This window comes from Equus asinus, chromosome 9, assembly GCF_041296235.1.
Source record: "Equus asinus isolate D_3611 breed Donkey chromosome 9, EquAss-T2T_v2, whole genome shotgun sequence".
NCBI classification, from domain to species: domain Eukaryota; kingdom Metazoa; phylum Chordata; class Mammalia; order Perissodactyla; family Equidae; genus Equus; species Equus asinus.
This window is the reverse complement of record NC_091798.1, coordinates 39521188-39541700: the sequence shown is the minus strand read 5'-3', so window position 1 is coordinate 39541700 and position 20513 is coordinate 39521188. Positions and strand designations below refer to the sequence as shown.

At 39.9% G+C, this 20513-nt stretch overlaps 1 protein-coding gene and 1 long non-coding RNA gene across 13 annotated transcripts in view; one reads left to right on the top strand and one right to left on the bottom strand.

Moving 5' to 3' along the window:
* Positions 1-40: 40 nt before the first annotated feature.
* On the bottom strand, positions 41-14650 carry LOC139046260 (uncharacterized). Its single transcript, XR_011506098.1, has 4 exons — positions 14566-14650; positions 14322-14464; positions 5190-5290; positions 41-483 (listed from the first exon to the last, which is right to left on the bottom strand). It is a non-coding gene; the product is annotated as an uncharacterized lncRNA (long non-coding RNA).
* Positions 14651-14910: 260 nt separating this feature from the next.
* The window catches only part of ANKHD1 (ankyrin repeat and KH domain containing 1), a 128871-nt gene continuing 123268 nt past the window's right edge, over positions 14911-20513 (top strand). For 8 of the 12 annotated variants that reach the window (XM_070518120.1, XM_070518116.1, XM_070518122.1 and 5 more), the window contains exon 1: positions 14911-15467. In XM_070518120.1, coding sequence (XP_070374221.1) covers positions 15177-15467 — 291 coding nt within the window. In that variant the 5' untranslated portion in view covers positions 14911-15176. The remainder of the gene's footprint in view (positions 15468-20513) is intronic. The other 4 variants (XM_014829627.3, XM_014829629.3, XM_070518123.1 and 1 more) reach the window with 2 other exon arrangements.

The following is a 20513-nucleotide window of genomic DNA, read 5'->3' as shown; positions in this document are numbered from 1 at the left end:
CTAAAAATACACAACTATGTACCAGGGGGCTTTGGGGATAAAAAGGAAAAATAAAATCTTTAAAAACACAAAACAATTTTCAAAACAAAAAAATTTAATGAGAAGAGTGGCATCTTTAATGTCATGCTTAATAAAAGACAGATGGGGGGCCACCCTGGTGGTGTAGTGGTTAAGTTCGTGCACTCAGTTTCAGCGGCCTGGGGTTCACAGGTTCAGATCCTGGGTGTGGACATACACACCGCTCAAGTCATGCTGTGGCTGCCTCCAACATACAAAATAGAGGAAGGCTGGCACAAATGTTAGTTCAGCAACGATCTTCCTCAAGCAAAAAGAAGACGATTGGCAACAGAAGTTAGCTCAGGGCTGCTCTTTCTCACCAAAAAAAAAAAAGACAGATGGATTCTCATATCTGCTTTTACATTCAGTCAATTGCAACTTTGATTGAAGAATATGAAGAAAATCTGGACTCACACAGATAAGTAGCTGGAAAAGGGAGGAATATTTTAATGGCTTTTTCAGATAATTGTGAGTATTGCCTTTAATACCACACCAAAATTCAACAACCATTTGTTTTGTAAAGGTTGAAACCATAACTATAAACTTTTCCGTTATGTTGGTCTATCTTGTACTTTGGAGGGATCTGTTACTCAGGCATGATTTTGTAACATCATGCAGTGCTCATTTGGGCAATACTGGTTCACTGAGTTATGCAGCTTTTGCAAATATTGACACATTTTATTATATAATATTGAAAAACCCCATATTTGTTAACATCATCCTGTACCATCAGAAAAGTCTTTAAGTTTTGGGAAACTGTCAACCAATGGAAGTGGATACAATTTTCCAAAGTCCTTGTTTTTGCTCCAAAGCTTGAATTTTATAATTGGAAACAAATACTGTCAGCTGTTTTCCTTCAAGTGGCAGGCTCCAGAAAATGTCTGCCAAATACCCAAGTCCAAATTACCAAAATTTTTCTGTCAGTCTTCAAGTAAAACTGGTGTTCCATGAAAAAGTGGTTAGTTCAGCTTACAACTGGAATAGTTGCACAAGTGTTTTTCGTCGAGACAGTGTACTTGACACAGTCAATGTATAGCAGAGGAGCTCTAAGCATACTTCCCATTTCCTCACCTACAATATTTAAAATACATGTACTCAAGGGTTGAGTTTAAATGAAATTAATTTTTAATGCTTCATTAAGGACATTCTCAAAAAATTAGCTTTTTTTTCCCCTTTTGAGTGCTCAGTGGGGAAGACTATATCAACTACTAGGACAGTTTGATACAATTGCCTTGAATTGTGCTAAAGTACCAGCAATTTTTACCTACCATTGCTTTTATACTGTCAATGCAGAAGTCAACACAGTGAAAAGTATTATCTTAGAATTATAATGAAAACAGTTTTGACTTCATGGACTCCCTGAAAAGGCTGTGGGGCCTCTAGGAGTCTATCGAAAATATTTTGAGAACTCTGGCAATATATGTATGTGTGTGTATGTTGAAGTATATGTAAAATATTTCTCCTCTAAGTTCACATTTTTCTGAGTTAAATGTAATTCCCAAGATTTGACCTAAAAAAGTGCGTTCCAAATTTTAATTAATTTGCTTTTTCCTCCCTATTTTATGGCTTTGTTTTGTTTTGTTTTGTTTTGTTTTGTTTTTGAGGAAGATTAGCCCTGAGCTAACATCTGCTGCCAATCCTCCTCTTTTTGCTGAGGAAGACTGGCCCTGAGCTAACATCCATGCCCATCTTCCTCTACTTTATATGTGGGATGCCTGCCACAGCATGGCTTGACAAGCATTGTGTAGGTCCACACCCGGGATCAAAACTGGCAAACCCCAGGCCACCGAAGCAGAATGTGAGAATTTAACCTCTGCGCCACTGGGCTGGCCCTCCCGATTTTAATTTATTGGATAAGCAACATTATGACAATGATAAAGATTAAAAAAAATCATCTATCAACTCTCTAACATGTAGTTTTAAGAGAATAATTGGGGTGCTTTTGGAAATAGTTCTTTTATTACAAAACTGTTACAATGCTTGTTGTAAACAAATTCAAACAATGTGTACAAATAAAATGTTTACTCAAAATGAGAAATAATTGCTTTTTTTTTTACTCAGCAGTGTACCACGAACATTCTACTTACAGATTTTATTCATTGTTTTTAACAAGTGTATAGTAGGTCATTTTATAGCTGTACCACAATTTATTTAACCATTTCCTTATTGATAAACAAGCAAGGTTTCAGTGAATATCCTTGACACATCTTTTTGAGCTCATATGTGAGTGTCTCTGTGCCACTCTTCCCCCAGAACTGGAAGTAGATTTGCCAAGTCAAAGGGTATGCGCATTTAATTTTTTTTTTTTTCGCTGAGGAAGATTTTCCCTGAGTTAACACACCCATGCCAATCTTCCTCTATTTTTTTTAGTATGTGGGCTGCCAGCACAGCACGGCTGCTAACAGAGCAGTGTAGGTCCGTGCCTGGGAACCGAACCCTGGCTGCTGAAGTAGAGCATGCTGAACTTAACCACTACGCCACTGGGGCCAGTCCTGAATTTAAAAATTTGAAGGCACCTCCAAACTGATTTCCCTAAAACTTGTATCAATTTACTGTCCTGCTAATGGTATATCAGAGAGCAACAGGGAAGATGTAAGAGTAAATGCTGGACTTGAGATGACCAGGCTCTGTATAGTGGTCTCACCAGTGCTCTTGAGGGTTTTTATTTATTTATTTATTTATTTATTTTTTTATTGAGTTAATGATAGGTTACAATCTTGTGAAATTTCAGTTGTACATTAATGTTTGTCAGTCATGTTGTAGGTGCACCACTTCACCCTTTGTGCCCAACCACCACCCTACCTTTCCCCTGGTATCCACTAAACTGTTCTTAGTCCATAATTTTAAATTTCTTGAGGGTTTTTAAATACTTCCAAGTCCTTTGGTCACTCTCCAGGAATCCTAATATTCATCAAAAATCCCTGGTACACAGAACAGTATTGCCACTTTCCTTGGACTCTCTATTACGGCTCAATCTTGGTTAAAAACCCTGCCAGCTTATGAGCAGAGGCCCTAGGACAGTCTAAGGCTTTAACCAAACCCCAGAGGCCACTGACAGTCTTGCCCATTTCCCAGACATTTGTCCTACATAAATCTTGTAATCGTGAAGCACTCCTCTTCAACTGACAAACCTTTTGCATCTACTAGATCTCTGTTGTAGAAGTCCAACCCTGGCTGTTTTTTCCTTCCTTGTCACTAATAGTGCCAATGCCAGGGTTTAAGAGGGCCCTCTGAGTGAAAAGTTTCAGGGTAGAGTCCTGACCACAATTCTTCTTATAGCTTCTGTGACTTGTACCAGACTCATGTCTCAACTAGACTCTCTTTAGGTAACCTTTTGGGGCCACAGGAGACACCATGCCACTTCCTTGAGGAATAACATCTGGGAGGTGGCACTGTTACCTGCCCTGCAGGTGAACGCCATGCTGCGTCTCCTGATTTATAGGCCTGCCTTGATGAGCAAGGGGTGTGGTAAACTTAGTTAAGTTCAAACACTCCACAAGAGTCTCCAAGATCAGCCTTCAGAGTGACTCAGTTCTCACTTACAAGCCAAAGTTGTTCACAGATTTGGAATCCTGGGCTTGCTGTCTCCTCACATTGGTAAGGAATGATGTACTTCTGATTCTTGTAAGAAACATCAGAGGGATGGATGGGGTCATGTAGGTCACCTCAGAGATTTTCCTGGGAGACAATGACCCTAATGCCCAGTCCTCCAGATCTTCCTTTATTAAAGAGGTGTGAAGACTAGAGGACTTCTCAAGGGTCTTTCTGATTCAAAATACTGATTCATTCCATGCCAGACCACCACGACTTGGAAGATAGGCTGATTCTTGCTGTGGGGGTTACTATCTAAGTGTTCTCTCAACAGGAAAGTGCTCAGACCATAAGATTCCAAACTTTCGCCAGTCCTGGGATCTTTTTAAGTCTGTGGCACAGTGCCATGGTACCAGGCAAGGAGAGCTTCTAGAGAAGGTGGGTGTGGCTGCCCAAGTTTCAGGATATAAGAGGACACAAGAAACAGGACATTTGGAGTAGTCAGCCTCAGGTTCCCCAAGTGTGGAATAGGAGAGGTGGGGTTTTCATTGTGATGCACATGGTAAGGTTCTGGGTTTCTCCAAAGGATCTATTGATTGTAGCTCTTAGAACCCCATTCTTGTCAAAGAGCTTATACACCTGTGGACCAGGGCATCTGGACTGAACCCCTAAACACTTGCTGGTACTTATTCTTCAGTATGATTCTTGGCCTTCCCTTTTAATTAGTACTGAGGGGTGAAGGGAAGCTCATAGAATTGCTGCTAGTGCTCATATTTTCAGTATGTATCTTTCAGTGGAGGCAATATGCAAAATATATTCACCAGGACTCCTCTGGGGGAAAAGTGGCTTAATCTTCACTGCTAACCACATGACTTTTCTGCAGAGATGTTTCCTTTTGTGAAAAGCAAAGGTACAACTTGACATCTTTAAAAAATTTGTTTCCAGTTACAGTAAAGCTATTTATCTATGTTTCTGTTCAGTATATTTCTCTTGAGGGTCTCTGGCTGACTTACCACATTCTATATAGGCTAGGTTCTTCCCATTGCTGTCTGACACCAAACACACAGGGTGAACCCATCATCTTCTTCACCCAAAAAAGAACTGTTCCTGCTTAATTTTTCTAACACTGCCAAGAAATATCCCATTTGATCAGTCCCCTGATTTTACACCTATAGTGATTATTTTATTACAACTTTCATTAAATTTTTTTCTGATCACTAGAGTAATACATTACTTATAGAAAAATTGAAAACATAAGTAAAATAAACCATCCGTTATCCCACCATCCGTAGATAATCTCTCTCTGTCTAGTGTCTATCATTTTGATGTTTAGGAATATTCTATTCATTTTAGTGTATTGAGTATATTACTTAGCTTTTGTTTTATAATTTCATTTTTTATTGAATATAATGTGAACTTCATTTTTAATGACTACAGAATCAAACTGTATACCACAACTGAGTTAACCAATACAACCAAGGTTGTATTGATTTTTTTGCTATGTGATATTTTTGTGCCCATGTCTGATTAACTCTTAAAGATAAACTTCTACAAGTCCAGAGGAATAAGCATTTTAAAAAATAAACTTTTAGAGGGCTGACCTGGTGGCATAGTGCTTAAGTCCACGTGCTCTGATTCGGCAACTCAGGGTTCGCGGGTTTGGATCCTAGGCGTGGACCTACACACTGCTTATCAGGCCATGCTGTGGTGGTGTCCCACATACAAAATAGAGGAAGATAGGCACAGATGTTAGCTCAGGGACAATGTTCTTCAAGAAAAAAAAAAGAGGAAGATTGGTAACAGATGTTAGCTCAAGGCCAATCCTCCTCACCAAATAAATAAATAAATAAATACACTTTTATAAGAGAGTAGATCTTATGGGCCAGGCCGGTGGTGCAGCGGTTAATGGTGCACATTCTGCTTTGGCGATTCGGATCCTGGGCGTGGACATGGCACCACTTGGCAAGCCATGCTGTGGTAGGTGTCCCACATATAAAGTAGAGGAAGATAGGCATGGATGTTAGCTCAGGGCCAATCTTCCTCAACAAAAAGAGGAGGATTGGCAGCAGATATTAGCTCAGGGCTAATCTTCCTAAAAAAAAAAAAGTGGATCTTAAATTAAACTATGTGAGGTGATATACTGACTAAACTAATTGTGGTAATAGTTTTGCAATATATAGATATATCAAATTATTGTTATACATCTTAAACTAATACAATCTTATATGTCAATTATATCTCAATAAAAATGGAAAAAATAAAAACATATTTTTAACTTTAGAATAGATTTAGATTTAAAGTTGCGAAGATAGTACAGAGTTCCCACATAGCCCATATCCAGTTTTCTCTATTACTAACATCTTATATTAAGTATGGTACATTTTTCACAATTAATGAACCAACATTGATACATTATTATTAGCTAATTGATACATTATTATTAACTAAGATCCATATGTTATTCAGATTTCCTTCCTGTTTACCTCATGCCCTTTTTCTGTTCCGTGATCCCATCTAGAACACCACATTACATTTAGTCATTATGTCTCCTTAGGCTCCTCTTGACTGTGACAGTTTCTCAGACTTTTCTTACCCATAATATTAAGGGTACATGCTATCAACATGACTTATCATTGTTGATGTTAATCTTGAATACTTGGCTGAGGCACTGTTTGCCAGGTTTCTCCACCGTAAAGTTACTCTTCCCCCTCCCCTTTCTATACTGTACTCTTTGGAAGGATGTCACTATGCACAGCCCACCCTTAAGAACAGGAGAGTTCATGCCTTGCCTCTTTGAGGGGAAAGTATCTATGTAAATTTAGAATTCTTCTGCATGGAAGACTTATCTTTTCTCCCCATTTATTTATTTATACCCATATGGACTCATGGATATTTATTTTATACTTTATGGGTTATAATCCAATAGTATTTACTTTACTTAGTTGCTCAAATTGTTCCAGCTTTGGCCATTGGGAGCTCTTTCAGTTAGCTCCTGTGTCTCTTTGAGGTACCCTCATTATTTTGTGTGTGTGTGTGTATGTTTAGTACTTTCTTAACTTTCTTTCACTATAAGATGGGCCAGGCTCATCTTGTATATTTCCTGCCCCAGCCCTAGAATCAGCTATTTCTCCAAGGAGCCATGGTTCCTTTTATTGGAGAATGTTATTAAAAACCAAGATCTAGGTGCAAGGTTTGCATGTTGCTACTGGAGTGTCATTTGTAGGTCCTTTCAGCTGACAGTGCAAGGAAAAATATGTGTGTATACTAATTTGTATATACACATACCTGTACATATTTCTACATCTATCCACTTTTAACTATATTAAACTAAATAGGAGTTCATACTGATGTCTCCAACTCTAATCCATTACCATATGGATCATTCTAGCCTCTTCCTCTTGCTTATTTGTAATCTCCCACTCCAACAGTAAGAAACTCTGCCCCCACCATCTGCCATCTATTTACATAAGTGTTCAATTTCAGTACGCATACATAGTGGCTTCAGAACTATTATTGCATATCCTCATGGGAAACAACTTTATCAACTAGAGTACAGCACTTATGGGCTATTCCTTTTGCCTTTAATCTTAGAGCCACCACTCATATCCAAAGTTATGTAGGTCAGTACCTTTTTCCTTCACTCCCTTCAGTGAGGTTGTTTTGCACATTTATAATACAAGTGGATTCTTTTGTCATAGGCTGCATTCCATTCTGAGATCCCCTGACCTACTAAATGATTAAAAAGATTTTTTTCATACATTAATTTCACTCTTTGTACTGTAAAGTTCTATGGGTTTTGGCAAATGCATTGTGTCATGTATCCACTATTACAGTATCATACAAAATACGGTATCATACACCCTGAAATGTTACCACCCTGAAAAATCTCCATGCTTCACCTATTCAACCCTTCTCCCATCTAACCCCTGGCAGGCATTAATCTGTTTACTATCTCCATAGTTTTGTGTTTTCTAGAATGTAATATAAACAGAACCATACAGTATGTAGCCTTTTGAGACTGGCTTCTTTCACTTAGCAATATGTATTTAAAATTCATCTCTGTCTTTGCAAGGCTGATAGCTCATTTCTTTTTATTACTGAATAGTAGTCCATTGTATTGCTTTAATGCAGCTTGTTTATCCATTTGCTTATTGAAGGACATCTTGGTTGCTTCCAGGTTTTGGTGATTATGAATAAAGCTGCAATAAACATTCACATGCATGATTTTACATGGATATAAGTTTTCAAATCACTGAGTAATCACCTAGGAGTGCAAGTATGGGTTGTATGGTAAGACTATGTTTAGCTTTGTAAGAAACTTCCAAACTCTCTTGCAAAGTACCTGTACCATTTTGTATTCTCGCTAGCAATGAGCGAGAGTTCCTGTTGCTTTGCATACTCACTGGCAATTGATATTGTCAATTATTTGGATTTTAGCCATTCTAATAGGTGGAAATAAAAATTTAAAGAAAGGATCTTGATACATAATGCCACATTTCTCTTCAGAAAGTGTGTATCAATTTCTCTGGAATAACTTTTGTTCCTCTACTCCCTTGTTCCCTACATTTAATCAGGCACCAAGTCATCTTGATTCTTTATGCTTGCTGATAGTTTCTTTTTCTCCCATCCTGACAGTCACTTCCCTGATCCAGACCTTCCACCTGGACTAAGAGCAACAGCAAGACTGCTTGCTTCCTAGACTCCAGTATCTCCTTGTTCCAACCCAACTCACACAATTCAGCCAAAACAACAACAACAACAACAAAAATTGTAATCTTCCTTTAACAATTTTTGCTTGGTAACTTTGTTTTCCAAGAACTATGGTGGATGACCTATTGAAGCAAATTTAAAGTTCTCAAACCAGTATTCAACATTTCTTTTTTATTTAAGATTGGCACCTGAGTTAACATCTGTTGCCAATCTTTTTTTTCCTCCTGCTTTTTCTCCCCAAATCCCCCAGTACATAGTTGAATATTTTTTTTAGTTGTGGGTCCTTCTAGTTGTGGCATGTGGGACACCGCCTCAGCATGGCCTGATGAGTGGTGCCATGTCCGCGCCCAGGATCTGAACTAGCGAAACCCTGGGCTGCCGAAGCAGAGCGCATGAATTTAACCACTCGGCCACAGGGCCGGCTCCTCATTTCTTTAACCAAATTTCTCTTAATCTCCTTTCTGATTTCCCTATACTGACCAAGTTAGTCTTTTTACCATCCTGACACACCATTTGAAGACTTTCAATTCTTTGTCATCTTTTCTATACTCCTTTCCATTTGGAATGCTTTTCCTCTTCTATTTCCCTCAGTCAATGTCCCAGCTCAAAATGATCATAATCAAGGCTTTTTCCTAAATAAACTCACTCCATTTTGATTTCTCTTTTACTTCCTATCTACTGAATATTGTAAAATAGTTTGTCTTGAATTTGTCTTTCTGTTGTTTGACTGTTCTCTACTATCCTATTATTTATTTATTTATTTATTTTTGAAACATCTTTATTATGAGTTTTATTTTGTTTTTCTTTGGAGGAAAATTAGCCCTGAGCCAACATCTGCCACTGATCTTCCTCTTTTTGCTGAGGAAGACTGGCCCTGAGCTAACATGCGGGCCCATCTTCCTCTACTTTTTATATGTGGGACGCCTGTCACAGCATGGCTTGCCAAGTGGTGCCATGTCCACACCCAGTATCCAAACCAGTGAACTCCAGGCCACCGAAGCAGAACGTGTGAACTTAACTGCTGTGCCACCGGGCCGGTCCCTATTTATTTATCTTTTTGAGGAAGATTAGCCCTGAGCTAACATCTGCTGCCAATCCTCTTTTCGCTGAGGAAGACTGGCCCTGAGCTCACATCCGTGACCATCTTCCTTTACTTTATATATTGGATGCCTGCCCCAGCATGGCTTGACAAGCGGTGCATAGGTCCGCACCCCAGATCAGAACCAGCGAAGCCTGAACCACCAAAGCGGAACGTGTGAACTTAACCGCTTCACCACCAGGCTGGCCCCTCTATTATTCTGTATGTATTTTATCTACCTAATCATCAGTCAATAAGTATATCTCAGTGTAACTGAAAGGAAGTACATTAAATCTTCTGCTTCTTTTACGTTTTTTCTAAAGCACTTGGCACAGTGCCATGCACACAGCAGGAACTGAATAAAGGTTGGTTGAATTTACAGATGAAAAAATTGCAAAACTTATTTGAAAAGATATTTTATTTACTTTTTTATTACACAAAAGGAATATGTTCATTGCGGGAAAACTAAAAAAGAAAAACCTAGAAGATACAAATATTCAAAAAAGAAAAAGAATGTTATAAATCTCTATACAATTCCATTACCCAGAGATCATTACTATTAACATCTCGGTTTTACATGTAATCTACCATACTTTGTCTATGTATGCATTGCATGTGATTTGAAGTGATGACTATGTTTTGTGATTATGAAACCCCTCAAGTTATGTACCTTTAAAATGTACCTCTAAAGGTTAAATGGACATATAAAATTTGTAGGTCTAAGAGCGCAGTATCACACACAGAAGTCTAGCAGTCACCTGAAGTATACTAGTCACCTGAAGGAGACTTGATATTTCTGCTTCCTAGCTCAGAGACCCTCCCACCAAATCCTACTACCTCTCAGTAACCCTAATGCATATTCTCCGTGATATGCTGTCCTTTATCTAACAATTCAAGGATTAAGGAATTCTGACAGAGTCCCAAGGAAGAAGGTGGATATTAATTGTTCTACCTTTTCTCCTTTGTTGAGAAGCTCAGTGATTCCACCACAAGAGATAGTTATATACTCACTAGTTTTAGAAGTTTGAAAAAAAACTATTCCTGGCACTATGGGTATATAATCAAATGGTGCAAGATTATTTACTGGCCTCATTCTTGTTGGACAGGCAGCAAGGATGAAACTTCTAGCGGGCAAGCAGGCATTTTTTGTGTAAATGTATTTTTTGCCCCTTTTCAGATAGGGTAGGCTCAGTAACAGAATAAACTCTAGGAAACTTTCTCAATAATTTGGTGTAATTTTCTTAGGCTGTGTGGTGGGGTTATCCAGCTGCAGGTTTAGCTCCTTATTTTCTAAAACATGCTCACTTCCTAGATGTTGCTAGACATCTTGCAGGAGTATTCAACTATAGCTCAGATAAGTAGTCTTCAGTCTAGTCGCAATTTTATGACTTTTCAGTTAAACTAATATGTGTCCAGTGCTTCCGAGAGGATAGAGAGTAGGTCAGAAAGTTAGACATCTGTAGCACTGTTAACCAAAAAAAAGAAAACAGAAAAAAGGAAACAATCTAAACGTTTAACATTATAGAACTGGATAAATCATGGTACACTTGGTCAAAAGAATACCAAGAAGTAGTAAACTAGAATGACAGAGCTCTTTATATACTGACATGGAATATCTCTAGAATAAATTAGGTGAAAAAAGCAAGCTGTAGAAGTGCATATAGTATGCTGCCATTTGTATTAGAAAGGAAAAAAAAATTGACATGCATGACATTGCTTAGATATGTATAAAAATCTCTAGAAGGATATTTAAAAACCTACTAACATGGTTTGCTTATGAGAGTGGATCTGAGTGTTTGGTGGGCAAAGTAAAAGGACTCCTTTCATTGTATTTTTAAAATTCTTTTTGAGGGAGCCAGCCCTGTGGTCCAGTGGTTAAGTTCTTGAGCTCCACTTCGGCGGCCCAGGGTTTAGCCATGCTGAGGCGGCATCCCACATGCCACAACTAGAAGTACCCACAACTAAAAATATACAACTATGCACTGGGGGGCTTTGGGAGAAAAAGGAAAAATAAAATCTTCAAAAATAAATAAATAAAATAAAATTATTTTTGAAATTTGAACCATGTGAATATATTAACTATTCAGATTTTTTAATGTGTAATTACATGGTCTAAGAAACTAACAATACAGTTGGAGGAATCAGGAGATAAGTTTTAAAGTAAATGTTTCCGACTGTTATAAAAGAAGAACATCTCAGATTTGGTAGTAGTCAGGAATAACTCCACCTGGAGTGCTAATTAGCAGGTTTATAAGGAGATAATGGTTGGAGTATTACATTCATTTACCTGACTGATGAAGTTCCTCTTCCTTTGAGGGTACCATGGAATCTATGTGATATAGTGGGAAGAGCATGGGTTTTGAGATCAGGCAGAAATAAATTCAAATCCTAGCCTTTCCATATATTGGCCTTATGAGCTTGGGTAAGTAATTTAACCTTTCTGGAGTTTCCATTTCCTCATCTATAAAATGGGTGAAATCTTGACAGGGTTATTATAAAGGTTAACTGACCTAACATCTAAGGGCAACAAATTTGTTGGTTTACTTAACCTTCTTTCTTTATATAGATGGGCTGAACTGAGATGGACTGACACGTAGAAATTAAATGTCCTGAGAAAATGCAGGTTGCACATGGAAGAACTACCTGTGTCTAAAGTCCCTGTATCCACAATTTAGTTTGTCAATCTCATATTTCTTATGAAAAATGAAGCCTTTTATTACCTCAGAAGTTTTAAAAGTCCTTGGGCTACACAGTTTCTCCTTTTCCCTTTTCCTTCCTTGTCTGAAAGATGGTCAAAAGGAAGAGAGTGCTTTGAAACACATTATAATTACAGCCTAATAAATATTCCCACTGGTTTTCTGTGGGAAAACATTTATTCTAATGCTCATTTCTAACAAATATACTTTTAAGAGGGATTTTATCCTCTACTACATATTCAGCATGTGAAAAATCAGTGTATTACTTTTCTGTTAGTTGTAAATACCATCTTAAGATACACATATCAAAATCAAGGTTACCGACTAAATCACATTAATACTTATTGATATTTTATATTGAATAAATTGAGTGTGGTTTTATGTATTCACTAGATAGCAGTCTCCAAAATCTAGGAAACTGGGGGTTCCTAACTCCCATACTGACTGTCAAACTACTGACAACAAGTGTCTTAGGTACAGGTCCAGATGAAACAAAGATTATTGCTCAATCATATTTTCCTGGCTATACTCAAGGTTGGTTGCTAGGTATTGAGTACTTTTCATACGCCCAGAGAGTATTTTTCTCTCTCAAATATACTGGGTAAAGTGTATACACTCAGATTTCCTTTCTCTCCTTCCTTGAGATTCATTACATTTGTTTAAAGAATTTAATGAGTTTGTTCAGGGAGTTGCATCAGAAATTATTTTTGTATTAGTAGTAGGAATGACAAGTAGTTCCTTTGTAATGTTGCACCAGTCAATACCTGTTTTTGCCTAAGGATGTATCCATACCAATTCTGGATAATCCAGCTTTGAAGTGGGTTGGGCATTGCTGGGTTTCTTTGTTGGTGCTATTAGATTGGGTTGTGACCTAGTCACACATGCCTTGAAAACTTAAAAAGCACTGAGGATATGGGCTAATTAAGTTCCACAAATTCTAACTAAAACCAACGTATGTGGCATTTACATCAAAATAGTTTTCTAGAAAAGGTACAAGACTCCCCCCCCCCCCCACCACCATTTTCTACAACTTATTACCTGGAAAGAACATTTACCTAACATGTTCTACTTATAGAAAACATTGTCCTCTTTTGCATGTGAAATGCCAAAATAAGCAATTACCAACGCAAAGAAATGTTCACAATCTTCAAAATGTTCTTTAAATAAATGTTTGGCAGAATCAATTTTTAAAGTCGTTTAAGAAATCATTATATTCTTTATAGATTTTTCAGATTCCAGTTCAAGAGAGGTGAAATATTAAATACTGCGCAATAGAGATAAACAAGCCTTTTGTCAAAGTTGCAAGAGAGGAGACAATGCCAAATCTTTTGCTTTTAGTCAACCTCTGTTGGCTAAAAATCATATGGGACATTCGTTGGGTCAAAGGACATTTGCCATGCAAATTTCACCAAACGCCTTTCTTGTGATCTTTGGTCACAGGATTACTTGGAGGGTGAGCCTTTTTTAATCCTTCCGTATCGACAAAGGAGATAGAGAGATACAGAGATAACAGAGGTAGAGAGAGACCCTTAGAGGAGGGAAGACCCCCTTAGCTGGCCTTGTTTTGCATCATAGAGATCTGACAAGAATTAGTTTGGCTGCGGGACCCAGGGGCAGGTGGAGGACACCTGAAGGAAGAGTAACTAACAAAAATGAGTCTTTACATCTGGCACTTTGCTAAACGCCTTATGCTATTACAATTTATTCACAACAACAATCCAGTGAGGGAGCTACTAATATCACCCCCATTTTACAGATGAACGAGCTGAAAGTCAGAGACTAAACAACAAACGCCCGGAGGTCACATAGCAAATAAGTGGCAGCACCAGAACTCAAAACTGCTCCAGTTTTAACCACTCTTAACCACCGCGTCAAGCCCTGTGGTCCGACGGCCCCGCGCTGTTCGCGGGCTTCCCCTCTTCCTTCGTGGGACAGTTCCCAGTACTGAGGCATGGCGCTGTCCAGCCCTCAGGCCCGCCGCCTTCCACAAACAAGAGAACGCGGCCCCGCGGGGTGATCCCGCCCGCAGGTTGTAGATCTGCCGCACCCAGTCACGTCCGGGCACGCGGGCGGGCGGAATCGCCTCCGGACGGCCATCCCTAGCAGCCCCCTAGGTCCCCTCAGCTCTGCGCGCTGGGCTCTGCTCCGAAAGGCGCGAGGCACGCAACAGGGGCAGCCCTGCCCCCTCGCCTCTCTCAGCCCCCACTCCCGCCCAGAGAGCCAGAGGCAGATAGGTTAGGCACCCTCACCTGTCCCAGAGGTGGCGCCCGCTCTAGTGACTGACGCTTCACTCCTCCAACCAGGGACTGGCAGGAAGGTGGAGCCTATCTGAGACTGATTGCTTCTTTCCTCCAATCCCCGTGCAGCAACTCTCCAGTTGTAGTCTCCGCGCCTGGCGGAGAGCGACAGGTGGGAGCCGTGTTACCTCCGCGCCTTTGGCATACTTGACGTATATGCCTCCCCAAGCGCAGGGTGAATTCTACTCAATCTCACCAATTCTTGCGGGTCATCAGCTCAGCCGTCATTTTAATCAGAAGTGGAAATTCCCCAACCCTTTCCCGTCACCTCAGACGGGGGCGGGATAAATGGTATTCTTACCGGCCAATCGTACCGCGCGACGTCCTGTGACAAAGTGACCGACACTTTATGGCGCCAATGAAGTCTCCCATTGTCAGGGGTCGCTATGACTGACCACAAGGCCAACTAATCCACTTTAAGGTCGTGACGCGACAGTCTGAGAGCTTGACCAATAGACGTAGAAAAAGACCGGAAGTTGGCGCGTGGGGAGTAGGAGGCGGGTGTTCACAACCGCCTAGGCCTGCGCGGGTCAACGCAGCTTGGGGGCCGCGAGCCAGCGAGCGGCGCGTGACGAAGAGCCTGAGCGACGGGTCACCTTGTCCAATGATCTGCAGCCGCTGGGGAGCTGCAGCCAGTGGCGAGTGTCGGGGGCGGGAGGCAGCAGGTTAGGTAGTGAGAAGTTAGTGGCGCTGCTGGGACGGGGGGAAGGAGACGCTTCTTCCTCCTGCTGCTCCTCTCGTTCCCGGGATCAGCGGCGGCGGTGGCCGCGAGTGACTCGGCAGCGTCTCCGGCTCCGCGTGCGAACCATGCTGACCGACGGCGGAGGCGGCGGCACCTCCTTTGAGGAGGACCTGGACTCGGTGGCTCCGCGATCCGCCCCAGCCGGGGCCTTGGAGCCGCCTCCGCCGGGAGGGGTCGGGCTGGGGATCCGCACCGTGAGACTCTTTGGGGAGGCCGGGCCCGCGCCGGGAGTCGGTGGCGGCGGCAGCGGTGCGGGCGGAGGGGACGCGGCGCTGGATTTCAAGTTGGCGGCTGCTGTGCTGAGGACCGGGGGTGGCGGTGGTGCCTCTGGCAGCGATGAAGACGAGGTGTCCGAGGTACGGCTCTAGGACCCCCACCTCCCACAGAGCATGAGGCATGCATTCTCTTTGGGCCGGCACAGGGCCCGGGCCACGCTCCCACTGCCCGGGCGGAGTCGTTCTCTGACAGCGATCGGCTTCATGGCGGCAGTGGCAGCGGTGCGGGCCTAGTGCGCCCTCGGCTTGCTCTTCGGCCCGCAGCTCGAGCCGGACTGGTTCCCGTCACCACCCGTAGACCCACAATGGGGAGTCCTTTGGTCTCTGAGCTTCGCGCGGGAACAAGGACTCCTCAGACTACCTCCCGCCCACCCCGCTTTGGAGATGGGGGCGGGGGGGGGGCGGGGTCTTGCCAGCGTCCCTGCCCTTGGTACTGAGAGCGCGAGCGAGATGGGGAGAGGGAGAGGGAGAGACTGAGACAGAGACAGAGCTAGTCCCCAAAGAGCATTTCCACTGTATGCCTCTCCCCCAAATTGAGGGGTTGGGCGTTTATTTGCCTTATGCCTTACCTGTGTGTTTAAGATGGGTTCTTAATTCCCTTCTTTAGTTTGAGACAGGTGAGTATTAAGGAGCTCTGTGCTTTTACCCTGAAAAATCACGTGAGTTTTGCACTTGGGACCTTTTGTGAAGTTAGACAGGAAAAGGAAGTTCCAGGGCATCTTTGAGCTTCAGAATGGCTGGATAGCTGAACTCTGGAGATTTTTAGACTTGGAGAAGGTGAGGCACCCTAAGGACACTTTTTGCAGTGACGGAAGTTAGTTATCAGGTTTTTCATTTATTTTAACTCTTATGTGTATACTGGGCACTTTTAGGTCTGAGCAACCTAGGATGGTAGGCATCATCTTTTGGGCTTCAGAGAAAAAGGAGATACTTTATATATGTACTTTTTTCTCTTGACTCTGGCTTGGATATGGTACTGTCCTGTGATGACTCTTGTTCTAAGTGCTTAGAGTATTCTATTTTGGTTCTAGGGTACCTTGTTCATCTCCTATAACCAATCATTTTAACCTCCGATCTTGGTGCTAAAGTACAGGAATTTCTCTCTATATAGCGATCCTGGCTGTTGTATTTGAGAGAAATAGGAATCTGTATTTGTGAGTTGCAGAATACACTTAGTACACTGTCTTACCGTTCTGTGTCTGCACAGGGGTTCCTTTAGATTTAAAACCTTAGTACATTCTGACCCCAAAGTTTTGCTTTGGAAAAAACAGTGTGTTGGTTGTAAGGGAGCTGGTCCCTTGAATGTATCTTTGAGTTTCACTATAAGAGAAATAACTTCTAAGCCAAGATGGAAAAGGATTTTATTTGAGTAGCCAGTTATGAGGAGAGTCTCTGGAGCACCCCCACTCTTGGTCTTGTGGAAAGCTTGCTTTTATCCTTTCAATGAAAATTGATGAGAGATGACCCTACAACATGTGTACTTTTTACCTAGGAAATAAAGTGGGAACATGTTTAGACTGTAAAGATTAGAGTCTGTTTTTCTTTGAAACTTGTAAGAGAGTTTGAAAAGGTTTGCTTTGGTTTAAATGTGATGGAAAGATGATGTCCTTGATTTTCTGGACCATTTTTACATAATCGTCCTAAGTGAGATGATCATTCATTTGCTTTTATATAAGTATTCTTAAATTTCTTCAGACGTAGAGTGCTAACGAGCCTCCAGAGTCATAAATCTCTAACCCTTGGGGTCATGTGTTATATCTGGGAAATGAACTTTTGGAGTAACCAGTTCTGTGAGGCTTGTTCACATACACACACACACACACAGACACTGTATTTCACTTGGAGTCCACATACTATGTAGTTAAAGTGATGAGCAGAATCCACACCTTATATGTGTATTTTTATATTTATTATAGAAGTAATTTATTCGTGATTCCTACACCCATTTAGTTTTCTGTGACTAAAAAGAGTTTAGGTATTAGGTGTATAAGTAGACCTTATTTTTGGAATGGAAGTTTCTAGGATACCCAGAGACTTTAGCCTAGTCTAAGATGATGCTCAGTATGTATATAGATTCTTTCTTAACCTGTGGAGAAAGAAAATTTTGTTTTTATGTTCTCTTTCTCCCATATCACATAGAGAAGAAATTCCTGGAGTATCAAGCTCTGCTATATAGTATATGTGCCTTTGTGAGTGAACTGACCTATTTTGCCCATGCAAATTTCTTGCCTTTTTTCTCTCTGACAAGATGAACTGTCTTCTCCCACATTATTGCCTTTGAATTTACAGTGTGAAGAGACCATAAATAATATTCGTCAAAAATCACATACTCAACTGGCATTTGATGAATATTACTAAAATCTGTATTTTCATCTTTCATAGATCTTTTACAACCAAGTATTTAGAATCTAGATATCCAGAGAGACATGGGTTGGTTTATGGTTTGAGCGTGAAGTTTGTCTTGTTTCTTAAAGAGGGTGGGACTAAGTGAGAAATGAGTAAAACATGTGGAGGCGTAGTGTATTTGCTCTACAATTAGTTGAAATTCTATATATTTGGTGTACAGAGGTGTAGATACTCTAAGGACCTCTTTTCTATTCATTATCAGAGCCAGTAGCAGAGAAAAAACAAGCTGCTTTCCCTTGCTGGCTAAGTCAAAGACCTTTTATTTGAAGACGGGACTTGGGTGTTTTAAAAAAAATTTTATATTAGAATTGTGCTAGCTTAAGGAATGCCACCATTTGGGCTCTTTGGTTCTTGTTGTTTTAAACTTTGGGGTAAATATCTGTTTTGTATTTCTTCAGGCATACTGAGCATGTTCCTTAGCCATCCAAGGCCTTGAGTAGAAGTCAGAACTTGCGTTGGATTCTATTGAAATGTATGCATTGTTCACATTGGAGGTCAGGTTAAAAATTCTTTAAAGACCCATTTTTAAATGTTAATTTTAGATTTGTAGTCGTTTTTTTTTTAAGTTAAAAGAAAAAATTCCTAAAGAAAGGACTTTAGTGAGGTTTAAGGCTTAAATTTTCTGTCATAAGAATGTATACATATCCTGCATGTATAGATGTGTGACATCCTCCTATAAAAGTAATATAGTCTCATGGTGAAAAACTCAACAGTATAGATAGGAGATATAAGGTGAAAAGTAAAAGTCCTCCTTGTCACCCCTACTGACCCTTTAAATCCTGCTCTTCAGAGGTAATCAATATTAAAATTTTTCTGTCATTTAATTTTCCTGGCCTGTATAACCCTATGTATGTGTGCATACATGTTAATATACACACACTTTAAAGACAGATATCCAGTTAGCATAGCTTTATATAATACTAATGTTTTTTTCTTATCTTGAGGCAGTTGCCGTATTTACAATTAGGTAAAAGCGCACAGACATTGTATACAGCAATTTATGGCAAATTATAACAAAAGCTTTGTAGGGAATTTTTTTTTTCCCTGAAAATTATGTTTAGAGTCTAAAGCACAGGCCATACGGAAGTTCCATTATGATTTTCTCTGGTAGGAAAGGAGATGGATCATTTCCTTTAGAGTTACTTGTGATTTATAATCTAGAGTGAGGTTTCTTAAGAGCAACATATTGACGTTTTGGGCAGATAATTCTTTGTTATAAGGGGCTCTCCTATGCATTAGCAGCCTCCCTGGCCTTTACCCACTAGAGGCCAGTAAAACCCACCCAGTTGTGACAGACAAAAATGTCTCCAGACATTGCCAAATGTCTCCTGGGGGCAAAATCACCCCTGGTTGAGAACCACTGGTCTAGAGGCCACTCTTATCGTCAGGGATGGCAATTTTGTCGTGAATACTATGTATTCAAACTTCAGGTAAACAAGGTGAGTCACTGCTTTTAATAGCATCTCAGGGCTTACACTCATAAACTGAACAAGAGAGAAATTGAAAGGCAGGCACTGAAAGGTTTAATGCTATAAATTTTCTATGGTAAACTTATCATTTTTTGGAACTTTTCACTTAAAATGCTGTATTGTTTTTGAAAAATTCATTTATTGTCCATGAAAATGAATTTCTAAAAAACCTTTATGGGGTCTTTGTTCAAGATAGAAAGGACTTTATTCTATAAGTTATTCTCAGTAGTGATAATATAGGAAATATAACTTTGTATTCTAGAGAGCAAATTTTGGAGGCATTGGGAATGTTTATTAAAGGAAAAGTTACAGTTTATTAACTGTAACAATTTGTTGTATTGCATGAGTATCAACCTTGCACAAGTTTCATTCTGTAAAGCATTAAGACTTTACATATAAAATGATATGTTGTTGAGTATGGTTATGTGAATGGTGGATCAAAACAGAGTTCATTAGGTATGGGTGAAGGAAAACCTTTTTGTGAAACTTGAAGTATGTAAGGGTTTTCTTTTGGTTATTATTTATTTCATTTCTGTAGATGATTACATTCAAATACAGTGAAAAGTCTTGATCTTGCCTCTGCTCCCAACTACCCTACCCTCTACACTTCTAATGTCTTATATATTCTTTCAGAATTTCTTTATGGAAATACAAATATGTATTTTTATTTTCCCCATTGTTACACAAAAGATAACATACTGTTCATGTGAGATTTTTAAATGGTAAATTTGAGAAGGATTTAGACTTTTATCTAATGAAAGTGATAAAACTTGTTAAGAATGAAGCTTTGGAGCTGAGTTTAAGCACATTCCTTTCTGAGCTTATTTGATAGAGTGATGATGTACTGGATGACCTCTGAAAATCAATTCTGACCCTCTGATTCAATGATAGGTAAGATAAATAAAATACGTTGCTTTAAAGAAAGCAAAGCAGTTTTTAGAAAGTATTAGTCTTGAGGTGGCAAGTAAAAAGAAAAGAAATGAGGCGTCTACCAATTTTTTTTTTGTCAAATTTACTTTCCTACAGAACCAGAGTTGTAAGAAATAAAATTAGTTCTTTTTTTTTTCTCACTATAAATGAACTGTTTCAATATATCTATCTTCTTGGACCTTATTATTTACAATTTTCCTCTCCTGTTGCTTGTGTATAAAGTCATAGAATCTTGGTGATAATCCTATTTCATCTCATTTTTAGGTAACTGCTACCATTTATTGAATGCTTATTATATGCCAGTACCGTACTAGATACTTTC